Source organism: Anticarsia gemmatalis, chromosome 15 (genome assembly GCF_050436995.1).
Source record: "Anticarsia gemmatalis isolate Benzon Research Colony breed Stoneville strain chromosome 15, ilAntGemm2 primary, whole genome shotgun sequence".
Classification (NCBI taxonomy): domain Eukaryota; kingdom Metazoa; phylum Arthropoda; class Insecta; order Lepidoptera; family Erebidae; genus Anticarsia; species Anticarsia gemmatalis.
In genome coordinates, this window is record NC_134759.1 from 3,103,343 (window position 1) to 3,115,644 (window position 12,302).

The 12,302-nt window shown below is 32.2% G+C and overlaps 1 protein-coding gene across 2 annotated transcripts in view; it reads right to left on the minus strand.

Annotated features, from left to right (window-relative positions):
- Positions 1–12,302, minus strand: part of LOC142978812 (limbic system-associated membrane protein-like) — a 47,793-nt gene that overhangs the window by 10,319 nt on the left and 25,172 nt on the right. For both annotated transcript variants that reach the window (XM_076123395.1, XM_076123394.1), the window contains exon 5: positions 5,666–5,839. In XM_076123395.1, coding sequence (XP_075979510.1) covers positions 5,666–5,839 — 174 coding nt within the window. The remainder of the gene's footprint in view (positions 1–5,665; positions 5,840–12,302) is intronic.

Sequence of the window (12,302 nt, forward strand, 5' to 3'; positions counted from 1 at the left end):
TCTCGATAACTGGACTATCTAACACTGAAAGAAATTTTCAAATCAGACCAGTAGTTCCTGAGATTAGCGCGTTCAAACAAACAAACAAACAAACTCTTCAGCTTTATAATATTAGTATAGATGTTATGCCGATTTTTCCTGATTTTCGGGATGGAAAGATTTACAGTTGTTTTTAAATGTTAACAGGGTAAAAATAAGGTTGTGTTTTCGAATAAGCATTACTGAAAGTATAATCAATTTCACACTCCCACACACAACAGCGAAGAAAGTGGAATTTAAGCATCAAAAGCCGTAATTAAGGTTCAATAAACAACGTCTCAAGCCATTTCCAGCATTAATTAGTAAGCTAACCATCAAAGAACTCTTTTACCTAGTTTAGGCGCAGCTTGTAAGGCTAAGGAAATGGGTTAATACGTCTAAAGGCGGCTGGCGTGACCGAACTACATAATTTACGTAAATATACCGTTTCGTATCAAATGCTTATATAGTGGCTACAGTTTAAGGCAACATTCATTATAACCAATGAGTGATGGGCTGTCGTAGAGAAATAGGAATTTTATTTGGTGTGGTAATAGTAAATTGTTGGTTTTATATCGAACTTTTTTTGCCCGCGGCTTCTCTTACGTTTTTATTTTTCGAATCTGTTTTAATTTAATATAATAAAAAATAGTAGTATGCTGTCAAGTCCAAATTAATGCATAAAGATATATAAAGAAGGAATACCAGAATGTTCTTTTTTACTTTACCTACAGGAGGGCTTATAAAGAAAAGTTTTTATACTTTACGTATTAGTTCCACGCAATAGTGTTAGAAACTAACGCTAAACACAATTACTACGACTAAAGATATTATTGAGAACATCTTGGTAAATAGTAACAAACACTATACGCAGACTACAGCGGCATTTACAATACTAACTGCCAAAGTAAAATAACAATCAATATTCCTTCTAAAATATTGAAACTCCATCGACTTTCGACAGACATAAGTCTTCATGACAAACGGAATCTGGAGCGGCTTTATACGTTTCCTGAGATACAAAGAGACTGTTGAAATAACCGGCCAACTTCCCTGCAGCGACTTTGATAAATACACGATTCACCTTCGGAAGAATAAGAGCGTAAGTTGGAATGCAAATAAACGATCTTAAGTCTTTTTTCTATTTAACCGGTGTGTGAGTATGTTTGTCTTCTGATAAATAAGTCAAAATATAGTCGAACTCGTTTAGCGTGTTTTTTTTATTATAACCTATTTTTTTTAACCCATTATTGTCCCACTGTCGGGCAAGGGTAATGAGAAAGAGGTTAGGCATTTAGTCCACCACGCTGGCAAAGTGCGGGTTCGGAACATGTTACCTATATTTTATCAAAAAATCCTTATTCTACATCATATTGCCTAAAAATCATTTTAGCCGTGGAGGTATCACATACAGACAAACTCGTACTTATTCCGTGTAGGTACTGTAAGCTTAAATAATTACGGCAATGTTTCCAAGAACCAATAAACAATGTAAGAGAAAATGATTTATTACTTACTTATTTATTTTGACGTTCATATGCACATAAATGTGTTTGTCATAAGACTAGTTACCATAGCACAAACTCTACTTAGCATGGAATCAGATGATTGAGAGTGAGTCGTCATAAACTTATTTGTTTATTTTTTTCAGCCATTTACTAGTAATTCGTTTGAACGTTTCAATCCACAAATAAATCGCAAGCCAGAAATAATAAACTATTAGAGATTTTGATCACGGGTCTTGCAAATTGCGTAGTGTAAGTACCCATCCCTTGTTGAATAAAATATGAATAGCGCATAAATAAACCTTTATGTGTGTTTTATTTTGTATAGCTAAAAATAACTGGGCAGTACCTTTCGTGTCAACAAATTACTTGGACAAACACCTACGGATGTTATTTGACAAGACATAATGTTTTGCCAAAGAGTAACACGTGTCGACCGTTTTATTATAGACTCACTCCTTTATTCATAAACACATTATAAATCAACTTTAGTTAGAATACTGGTGAAATGAGTTTACTCTCAATAAATACGGGGAAAAAAACTAATAATATATGGTTACTGTTTTAAGTTTGTAAGTAATAGGTAGTAAAAAGATAAGTAACTATGTTCTCTTTGTCTGTCAGGATGTTTTTGTTAAAATACTGAACCGGAGAAAGCTTGGATGTTAAAGAATGTACAAGCAATGGATATAACATTCCACAAAGTATACATAAATCATACAAAATTTCAGACTGGGAATCAAACTCTGCTTGGTAGATTCACACCAATCTATCTATATTTATTAAAAACTCTTCCGTTTCTGAGCAAGTGACTCACAGATATACAATGCACAGCCGAAACTACTGAGCGTAGACACTCGAAATTTAGTATGAAGATTCCTCCCCAAAGGAGGTTTTTTTATAGTAGGGGAAAAACTAAAGACCACAGAAAGTCGCGAACATCTACTACTATAAGTATAAAGTACCAAAATATCATATTATTCTGTTTCTAAAATATAACAAGTCATATAATACATTTATTACGTATATATACGAACATATTAGTGCTTATAAACATGTCTGGTTAACCCACCTCGCTCATTTCCTGTCTGAAATTAAGGGCAAGGGCGACACAGACCTATGTTACGAACCTATGTGAATTTATTTGAAGAATATTATAAGCGTAGTGCTATAAATCGGCTCTATAGTATTGAGTTGACTTTTGATAATCTATTTCATTATTTATTTAAGCAAATTTATAAAGATACCTCTTATACATTACAATTTATATAGTTATTTATGTATAGTTTTGATTTAATTTAATAAAAGCAGAAAGCAAAAGAATTAGAATAGATTTTTAAATTCTAATCCTCGATATTCTACAAAAAAGAAAATTACAAGGTCTGCTACCAATTCTTGTATAAAATTTAAATCTAGATTAAACATTGATTAAACTGCCTGCCGAAATACTATTCACACGAAAACTACTACGAAATTAATTCACTAAAGACGTAACTTAAAAGAGAATTTTCTTATAAATTGGAATCAGCTGAAACTTTCATTTTCGCAAAAGCTAGCGAAAGAAATACACGCGAAATCTGAAATCTTTCTTCAGTTGACTAAACACAATCCGAAAAAGAAACTTAGATACAGTTCAAAAGAGAAACATCACCACAAAAAGTACTTAACTAACAAAAAAATAGGGTAAATGGTGATTTTACCGTATCTAGTATTTTAGGGAATCAACGGAGCGGGTAATAAGACCGCGCCTGCTCCCAATTTGTTGGCAACACCTGTGCCTGGTTATCCCACACATGTATAATCTTAAGATTAAACTTAAGATAAGTGTAAACAAAGGTTGTCTCGTGTGCAAATGTTTCCTGCGCTGAATTTGATTCGAAGTGTCCTGTGTTGTTTGGGTTTAAAACGTAGGAAAGAATTTTTGAGTGTGAATTTTCCTAAAGCTAGTTTTTTTGTAAATTTAATCAAGTAACTTTCCGCCTTATTTTTGAAATTTGAGCTATAAATAAATTAAATTGTAAATTAAAGTCCTTCGCAGATGATTATGCTGTTTATTTATAGTTGTATTTCGATCGAAATCAACAGAAAAATACCATAGTAATCATTTTTTCTTGTAAGAACACACCAACAACAAAAAACTAAACCTTTCAACCACATTCTAGTTTCCCCAGCCCTCTATTTCAAAGCTTTTGCATACCGAAAAAACATCTTAAGCCGAAACCAACGTTTGGTACGTAAACAGAAAACATCGACCGCTCTCGGACAGCTTGCAAAACCACTACCAAAACCGAACGGGATTTTTTCGTCCCAACAAACGCGATTTCGACAGTTTTCGGGCCGTGACGTAGACATCTGAAAGCCGTCGATCACGTGTAAACGCAGCAAAAAGACTCACGACATATGTCACGATGGCCAATCTCAGCATTCGATCAACGGCGATGGTTTCGTTTCAAAACATTCGGTGCAGATATGGGCTTGAATTTTTGGAATATATTTATTTGGAATAGAAGCAGACTACGTATCAGGCTTACTGGCAACTTGATCAACTGTGACTTGTTGACTGCTAACCAGTGTTGGGTCAATCAACTAATTTTTTCAATCAATTGATTAGTCATGACTAATTTAGTCATGAATTATTTAGTCATGATTGAATTAATCATGAGTAAAAATAATAATCATAATCATGATTAAATAAATTAGTCATCAATCATTTAATGATTAAATGACTGATGACTAATTTATTGTATTTTTGTATGATGATTAAACTAAAAAAAATAATTCAGGTGACATAATTTTAGTTTAATTGAACACATCTATAAAACTATAACTGATCACCACATTAAGTTGACTGAAAGAAGATAATTCCATTATTTATAAAAAATGATTTTCAAAACGCGTAGTTTTAAAAAGCAATTTAAATTATTTTAAACTAAATTAGCCCGAACTTATTTTTGCAAATGTGTACCTGTGTAAATTAAAAAAAAAAATAACTGATTCTGTTGTAAAACTAGCTTTAATTAAAAACCTGTGATTAACAAATCAACAGTCATGGAACGTAGACTTGAAAAGCTTAGTTTTATTTAACTATTATTTTTAGTCATTAAAATTTTAGTCATGATTGAATAACTAACACTAACACTAATTAATCATCAATCACGACTCATGATTGAATTTTTTTAGTCATTATTCATTAGTCATGACTAAATAATTTAATCTTAATCATCAATCATCAATCAAACTAAATTTTGCCCAACACTGCTGCTAACAATACCAATACAAGAAAAAAAAGTAGGTAGGCATTTTAAACAAATTATTATTTATTGCGGATGAATGTATGAGTGAGTATGATAACAGAATAAATCAAATATAAACAAAATAAATCATAATATTCGCAAATTATTACAAGATTAAAGTACACATTATTACTAATCCATCGATCCGTATTGACCCACAAATAATTAATAATCAAAATTATAAATAATATATTCCTAATATTATAGATAAAATAATCACAGAGCAACATTAAATCATATCGGCGGAAACAATTTAATTTTGAACACCGATTAATGCAGTCCATATTAATTAATTTACACATTATTATAATGACAGCTCAGTGCAGACCAATAGGCTAAACAAATTGGTGCCGCGTAAGGTACGGCTTCCAATCATTTGTTATAATTATTTTGTAGTAATGATCAGCTTTCGAATGTACATATGCATATTTAGTTATAGCCATTTACGTAAAGTTATTTAAAGAGATAATATTTGTGTATTCGTCAGTTTTATTCCTTATTCTGTGCACTTGTAAGTCTTGCCAGAATTTTCTACGCATTTTTCTTCGCGCATTTTTTCTTAGACATTAAGCTAGGTTGTAGCTCTAATTTACATTGCCGTTGTTATCTAACAATATATGTATATCAAAGTCTCATAACATTGTCCCATATGAGTAGTGATTTGGGTATATGAAGTGCAAAAGTTATTAATTGAATAATATCTACAACGTATTTTTATAAATTATTGAAATTGTGCAATAACTTCACGAAATATAAAAAGGAAAAATCTAGTTTTTTAACTCGCCATCCATCCATTTGAATAAACCGCTTCTATAACCATGTTGAATAATTTATTGCTTATCATCTTACCTTTGTCAAATTCTCTAGACTGTGGCTTCTTCAGCAGCACAGGTTCATGGTCTTCTCTTCTCCACGTGATCTTGGGAGGTGGATGACCTGTGGCTTTACACGTCAGGGTGGCGTTCTCCAACTCCTGCACTGACACATCGCCTGACGTTTCGTCACTTATGATGTCTGGAGGTACTGGGGACAAAGACAAAATTACATTATTTTTAGTCTAACAATATATTATGTGCTTGGCGATAATGTTGAGAATCCATTTTAATAGAATGCCAACCAGTCGTTAAGGTTTCTCGTTCGGGACATACAAATTGTTTAACTTCTTATATAAGTAGAATTATTTACGCTTTTGGCAGAGGTTTCCACAATCAAAATTTGAATTGATTGTGTGAATGTTTTAAGAAACTTCAGTGGTAAAAAGTAAAAAAAAAAACACGTTCAATAAGTAGCAAGACAACGCATTTGTTCGTAGCTCAAATTAACTTTCTGGCTACAGTCTCAACTCCACCTTGCCAAGATTCTTGTTCGGCAGTGTATTAAAGAAAAGATACACGTAAATAGATTAAATAGAAGTCTTTCTGAAAAAGTTATGTTTAAAAGTGTTTACCACTACCACGTTAGAACATAAACAACTCAATAAACATAACATAGTATTTACATATGAAATTTTAGAAAAGAAAACACCATCTGAATTTCAGATGAAAACTAAACGAATCACCGCAAGGGACTGCCAATTTTAAACGCGCCAACTTTTTGTACACCTTAAAGGGGGGAGGCGAGAGTGGGGGCTAGAAAAAAGGTATATTTCCACAATATTGTTATGATTTATCGTGGCCCGCACGGTTTAAAAACTTTTTGGGTACTTTAACCGTTTGACGCGGACATTTGCATTCGGGCAGACTTAAATTTTGTTAAGTTATGCCTTATTCATGGTTTGAATCTTTGTTGCCGTTTGTTTTCATAATGAATGTGGGTCCAACTCGTTTAGCGATGTTGTCTCTATTGTTTCTTTGTTGCCGGGTGCCAAGTTTGTAAGGTCAATAAGATATTATAATATTCTTTCTTGAGATTTTGTTGTAGCTATCATATGATTAAATTGAACAGGGTTTTGCACGAATTTAGACAATTGCAGCTTAAAAACATATTACAAATAATACGGGACATGTTCTGGATTTCGTTCTTTTGTGCTTATTGAACATATCAGAGAAAAGCAAAGTCCCCAACCCGCACTTGTTTAATCTCTCCCGTACTCTGAGAGTAGACACCTGCAGCATCAATGAGTTCAAAATGACATCATCTAACATTATTGTTTCGTCTCATTGCACCTCACAGATCAACTACTAATGACTAATATTTTATGTAAATTACTCTTAATCCCCTTAAACTCGACTTCAATTCCGCTTTACCGCGTCAAACTAACCGAACTTTTAACAACCCGTAAAAAACATTTGCACCTAAAACTAGAACGAACATATTATTATCTCGGAAATACGTTGCCAAAATTTAATATTAAAATTAAGACCGCTTTAAAACTGCGAACGAAATGAAAGGCTTTTAAAATCTAGATTTTATTTATAAAACGTTAATTGGAACCTGACATTTTTAAAGAGAACCACACTGTCAAGAAATGGTCACGCTAACATAAATAGGTCAGATTGATTAATGAAATACTCTACCTCTTTAATAAAAATATGAATTTTGTGAAAGCTAATTAATGAAGGCAATGAATTTTTCATGTTATCTCTGAAGCAATCAGAATTGATTTACTTATCAAAGAGTCTTCCTGGTGAATTAATTTGACTGGAAATAAATTTTGTTTTGAGCTACAGTGAAATTTTGAATAAGTTATTCAGACGAAAATAGCCACGACTTAAAATAAATAGATTGCCATTATAGATTATTTAACCACAGTCATATAAACAAGTTACCTAAGCCGAAAATAATAGTGACTCAGTAGTCCGATTCTCTATTACTATCGAATTCATCGAGAAATTTTGTATGAGAATCTGATCAGCGCCTCTAACGGGCGTCGTAGTAATTATTTTGACACTACATTCTTAATGTCAAAATTTTGATATTCAATGGTACCGACTGTATAGTAGCTCGATTCTCTACTGCCAGCAACCGGCTGGTCATCGAGAAATTTTGTATGAAAATCTGCTCAGCGCCTTTAGCGGGTGTCGTAGGAACTATTTTGGCAGTACACCTTAAATATCACTTTGGGAGTAGAATTGATCATAATCCTTTCTTAACGGATGCCTACGTTATAGATGTTATAACGTAGGCATCCGTTAAGAAAGGACCTGCATGCCAAATTTCAGCCCGATCCGGCCAGTGGCCGTGCGTTGATAGATCACTATATCAGTCAGTCACCTTTGAATTGTATATATTTAGTTGGATGTCCAGTTCAATGCCCTATATATTATTAATATCCTATTAAATATTGTAAAATCAAACGGGCACTTGATGTGGTGACAGTATTGTGAACATATTCCACATTGTTACCGCAATTGTCGGATTAAAAACCATTAGTTGTGGCTTCATAATAATTATGTTTGATCCCCATAAATGTATTTATTTTACTGAATGGAATAAAGAGGCGATATAAATAGTTTGAAGTTAAAAAGCTTGCATTTTTTACTACCTGCTGTTGTTAGCGAAATGTCAATCATTTTAAATTGCACTAAATTAGACAAAGAATAGAATTATAAACTGTTTCAAAATAGTATTGCTTCTTTTCAAATAATTATATCCCATAAATGTGCTGATAGATTTTACAACGAGCTAAGCCGAATTGCAAAATATAGTTTTGTAAAACGCTCTATTTAATAACATATTAAGAAGCTTTCATTATCTAAATACGTATTTAGACGCTATGTCGTAATTTATATTCCACTCTATTTCATATAATTTTCGACACCAAAAACCACAACGTCTTTACCTCAAACACTGACCTACATAATCAAAAACATTTTTGTAAGAAGATCCAAGCCCACATACGTTCCAAACCGCCCACTTAAGTAATTCTCATTTATTTCAGCAGAAATAAGAAAATTAAATTCAAGAAACAATCAGACCGCAAAATTTTCCCCAACGCAATATGAAGAGGGGACGTGTTAAAACAACCGCGGCGAATGAGTACGACGAATTTTTCTACAAAAATATTTGCTGGCGACGAAAATATTTATTCGTTAGTGCTCGTCATAATTTAGAGGTTTTGTGGTTTTATTGCTTGAAAGAGAGGATTTTTGGGTAGAATAACTCTCTTAACATAGAACTGCCATTTGATTAGGTACCTGGCTTTATACAGGAACATTACCGCGTGTGAAATAATACATATGACCACGCGTTTGGCGGACATCGTTTTGTACGGTCTTTTTGCGCAATTCTAAAAACAGTATTTAAAGTGTGTATAAGAGAGAAATAGTGGTTAATTACTGTTCCTACAGAGTATTTTATATTACAAAACATACTTTCCAACACATGATTTCGTAACGAAGAAATTTACAATACAAAAAAAATTGTTTATCACAAACAAGTCTTCGATTTATATAAAAGCCCAGCCAAGGCAAGGTTAGCTCTTGACTAGTCTCTATAAAAAGACACAAGAAAAAAGGCCTACAAACTACTAAGCGTTTTAAGTCTACAATAAAACGGATTTCCAAATTAGTTTTAGAAACACGCCAAAAGTTATATTTTACTTCTAAATTGTCGCTTAAAATACTTTCGAAAACTACAGCCTATCGCGTGTCGCAGGCAAAATTAAATATCTACGACAAACCCTTGGGTAGTTGAAACTTTTCAAATGTCTTTTATTTATTAGCTAGCATTATACCGTTTGGGCTCAGCAATTAATTTCGCTTATTACCTTAGAATTAATTAAAATAATCAATAACATAAAAAAAAATAACAGGAGCCAATTACTCATTTCTTCAACTTTCCTTAAAAAAAAATAAGTCAATACTCTACGATATTGTGACATATGCACTACAAATCTTAGAGTAAACATATTTACTGTGTAAATTATTATTATAATACTGTATTTTTAACTGGGCTGATAACTTTTGACACATATCTTTAATCAAGCATAAAATATTGTTACGTTTAGTGACGTTTTCCGATCACAATATCTATTTATTAAGCAAAAATAATTGTAAATTATTATTATAATACTATCTTCCTATTATATAAATTGGCGATTAGGGCTGCTCGTTCTAGTACAAAAAAGCTCTAGTTTACAGTAAATTTTAAGTATAAAATAAATATCTACGACAAATCCTTAGGTAGTTGAAACTTTTCAAATGTCTCTTATTTATTAGCTAGCGTTATACCGTTTGGGCTCAGCAATTAATTTCGCTCATTACCTTTGAATTAATTAAAATAATTGATAACAAAAAAAATAACAGTAGTTAATGACTCATTTCTTCAACTTTCATAAATATTATTTCAGTCAATACTCTACTATATTGTGACATATGCATTACAAAATTTTGAGTAAACACATTTACTATGTAAATAATTATTATAGTACTATATTTCTAACTGGGCAGATAACCTGTGACACATTTTTATAATCAAGCATAAAATATTGTTACGTGTAGTGACGTTTTCTTATCATAATATTTATTTATTAAGCAAGAATAATTATAAATTATTGTTATAATTCTATCGTTCTAATGTATAAATTGGCGATTAAGTCTGCCCATTCTAGTACAAAAAAGTTCTAGCTTACAGTAATTTTAAAGTATAAATTAAATATCTACGACAAACCCTTAGGTAGTTGAAACTTTTCAAATGTCTTTTATTTATTAGCTAGCATTATACCGTTTGGGCTCAGCAATTAATTTCGCTCATTACCTTAGAATTAATTAGTTGAAACGTAAAGAGCTTTAATTGAGTGAATAAATAAAATGCGTGTAATTATGTTTTAGGTAATGTAGTAATATGAATTGATAAATATTGTACTTAATTATAATGGCAATTGTGTTAATATTTGTTTAAAGTAATCGTTCAGTGCTGAGAGAATTTGGATTTTGTTTCAACGTGGTTTTATGACAAAATTCTAGCTCAATATTTAACGTGTTCAATTATACAAGAAAAGTAAAGTGCGATTGGTTTATGAATATTATGATAAATATTTATAGACCACTAAATGGCTGAGTTTCAAACTTTCATGTATTTGTACTATACTGTGTTTGTTCACAGATTTTCTCTATAAAACATTTACACCTGAAAATCAGTAGTCTGAAAAACTAACAAATTTATTTCATCATACAAATTACATACACACAATTACGCAATCAATGAACTATAGCTATAAAAAGCTACGAACGTAGAATCAATGGATATTAATTTCCCCGTTGATTAGTCCTCTAGGGAACAAAAATAATAAAACTATAAAACTTCACATACGCTTACAATTCCGGTACTGTTTGAACAGGCCACACTTCGAGCCGCCAATCAAAAACCACCAGGATCGATCACCGAGCGATCAATGATCCGTGCTCCGATGTTTTATTTTTTTATCACCAACCACTAGTGTAGCCAATTGAGCTTAGTTTTATAGGATATTCCTAAGCTTTGAAAGTCTAGTTTATAGCTAGGGACTTCGGGCCATGAAATAAAAAAAAAATGTCTTTTTTATAAAACGCTCTTTCGCGGCCTATTGGCAATTAAGACCCCAAACCGGTGATCGAATAATTTCTGAGACATAGGAAACAGCAACTAGTTTGTTACGTATAGCAGCACTTTGTGATTGATAAAAAAAACAGGCTACCTATTTGGTAACACGGTTGACAATTACTTTCTAATATTGAGTATTAATTGCTTGGCTAGAGATATAGTTCCAGGTATTACCAGAAGTCTCTAAGCCACGAAATTCCCTCTACTTTCACTTCTCCACATAATAATACTTCATAAAGCCTAAAATAACATAATATAGTTGGTAAACACTAGTCTCTACGTAGCGTTTCAAGGAAATTCAGACGGCGGTTTCAGTCGAGTCGCATACGCTCGGCTTTAAAAATAATATATCTAACGTTCACGTTTTCGTACCGTGTGAAGCTTCAATTTCTAGGATGTCTTTTATGTATTATTTTTATAAAAATGTAGAACACTCGGTTGGATAAAGTTAAGATACAATTTTGGTTGGTACATGTTTTGAATAGCAAGCTTGATACACAAAAACAGCGAGTAATGTTCTCAAAAATGTACTGTAAGAGCTGCTGATATAATATAAATATGGAACTTTATGTCTACGAACTTGTAAGATTTTTTTTAGGTCTGGTTTTTCTCGGTAGACAGATTATCTATTATATATTACAAGCTGTCCACATCTTTTTAGTCATAATTCCGTAAAAAAATTGTAGACTTAAAATCCCTTTAAACTACTATCCAACCAAAGCTTGAATTACGAACAAACTACGGTTAAAAAACCTTTATATCGAAACACAAAAATATCTAAACCCAAAACTGTAACAAAATCCTTTTTCAAACACACGACGTCGGACATATCCCATCATCGTGTTATCGTGGCCACACTACATTCACACGAAAAATTTTTGCATCCCTGAGTGCAAAAACGCGTCGATCAATCATTACGGATTTAACCGTACCTATGGAATTAAACCTTTATTGACAACAGACG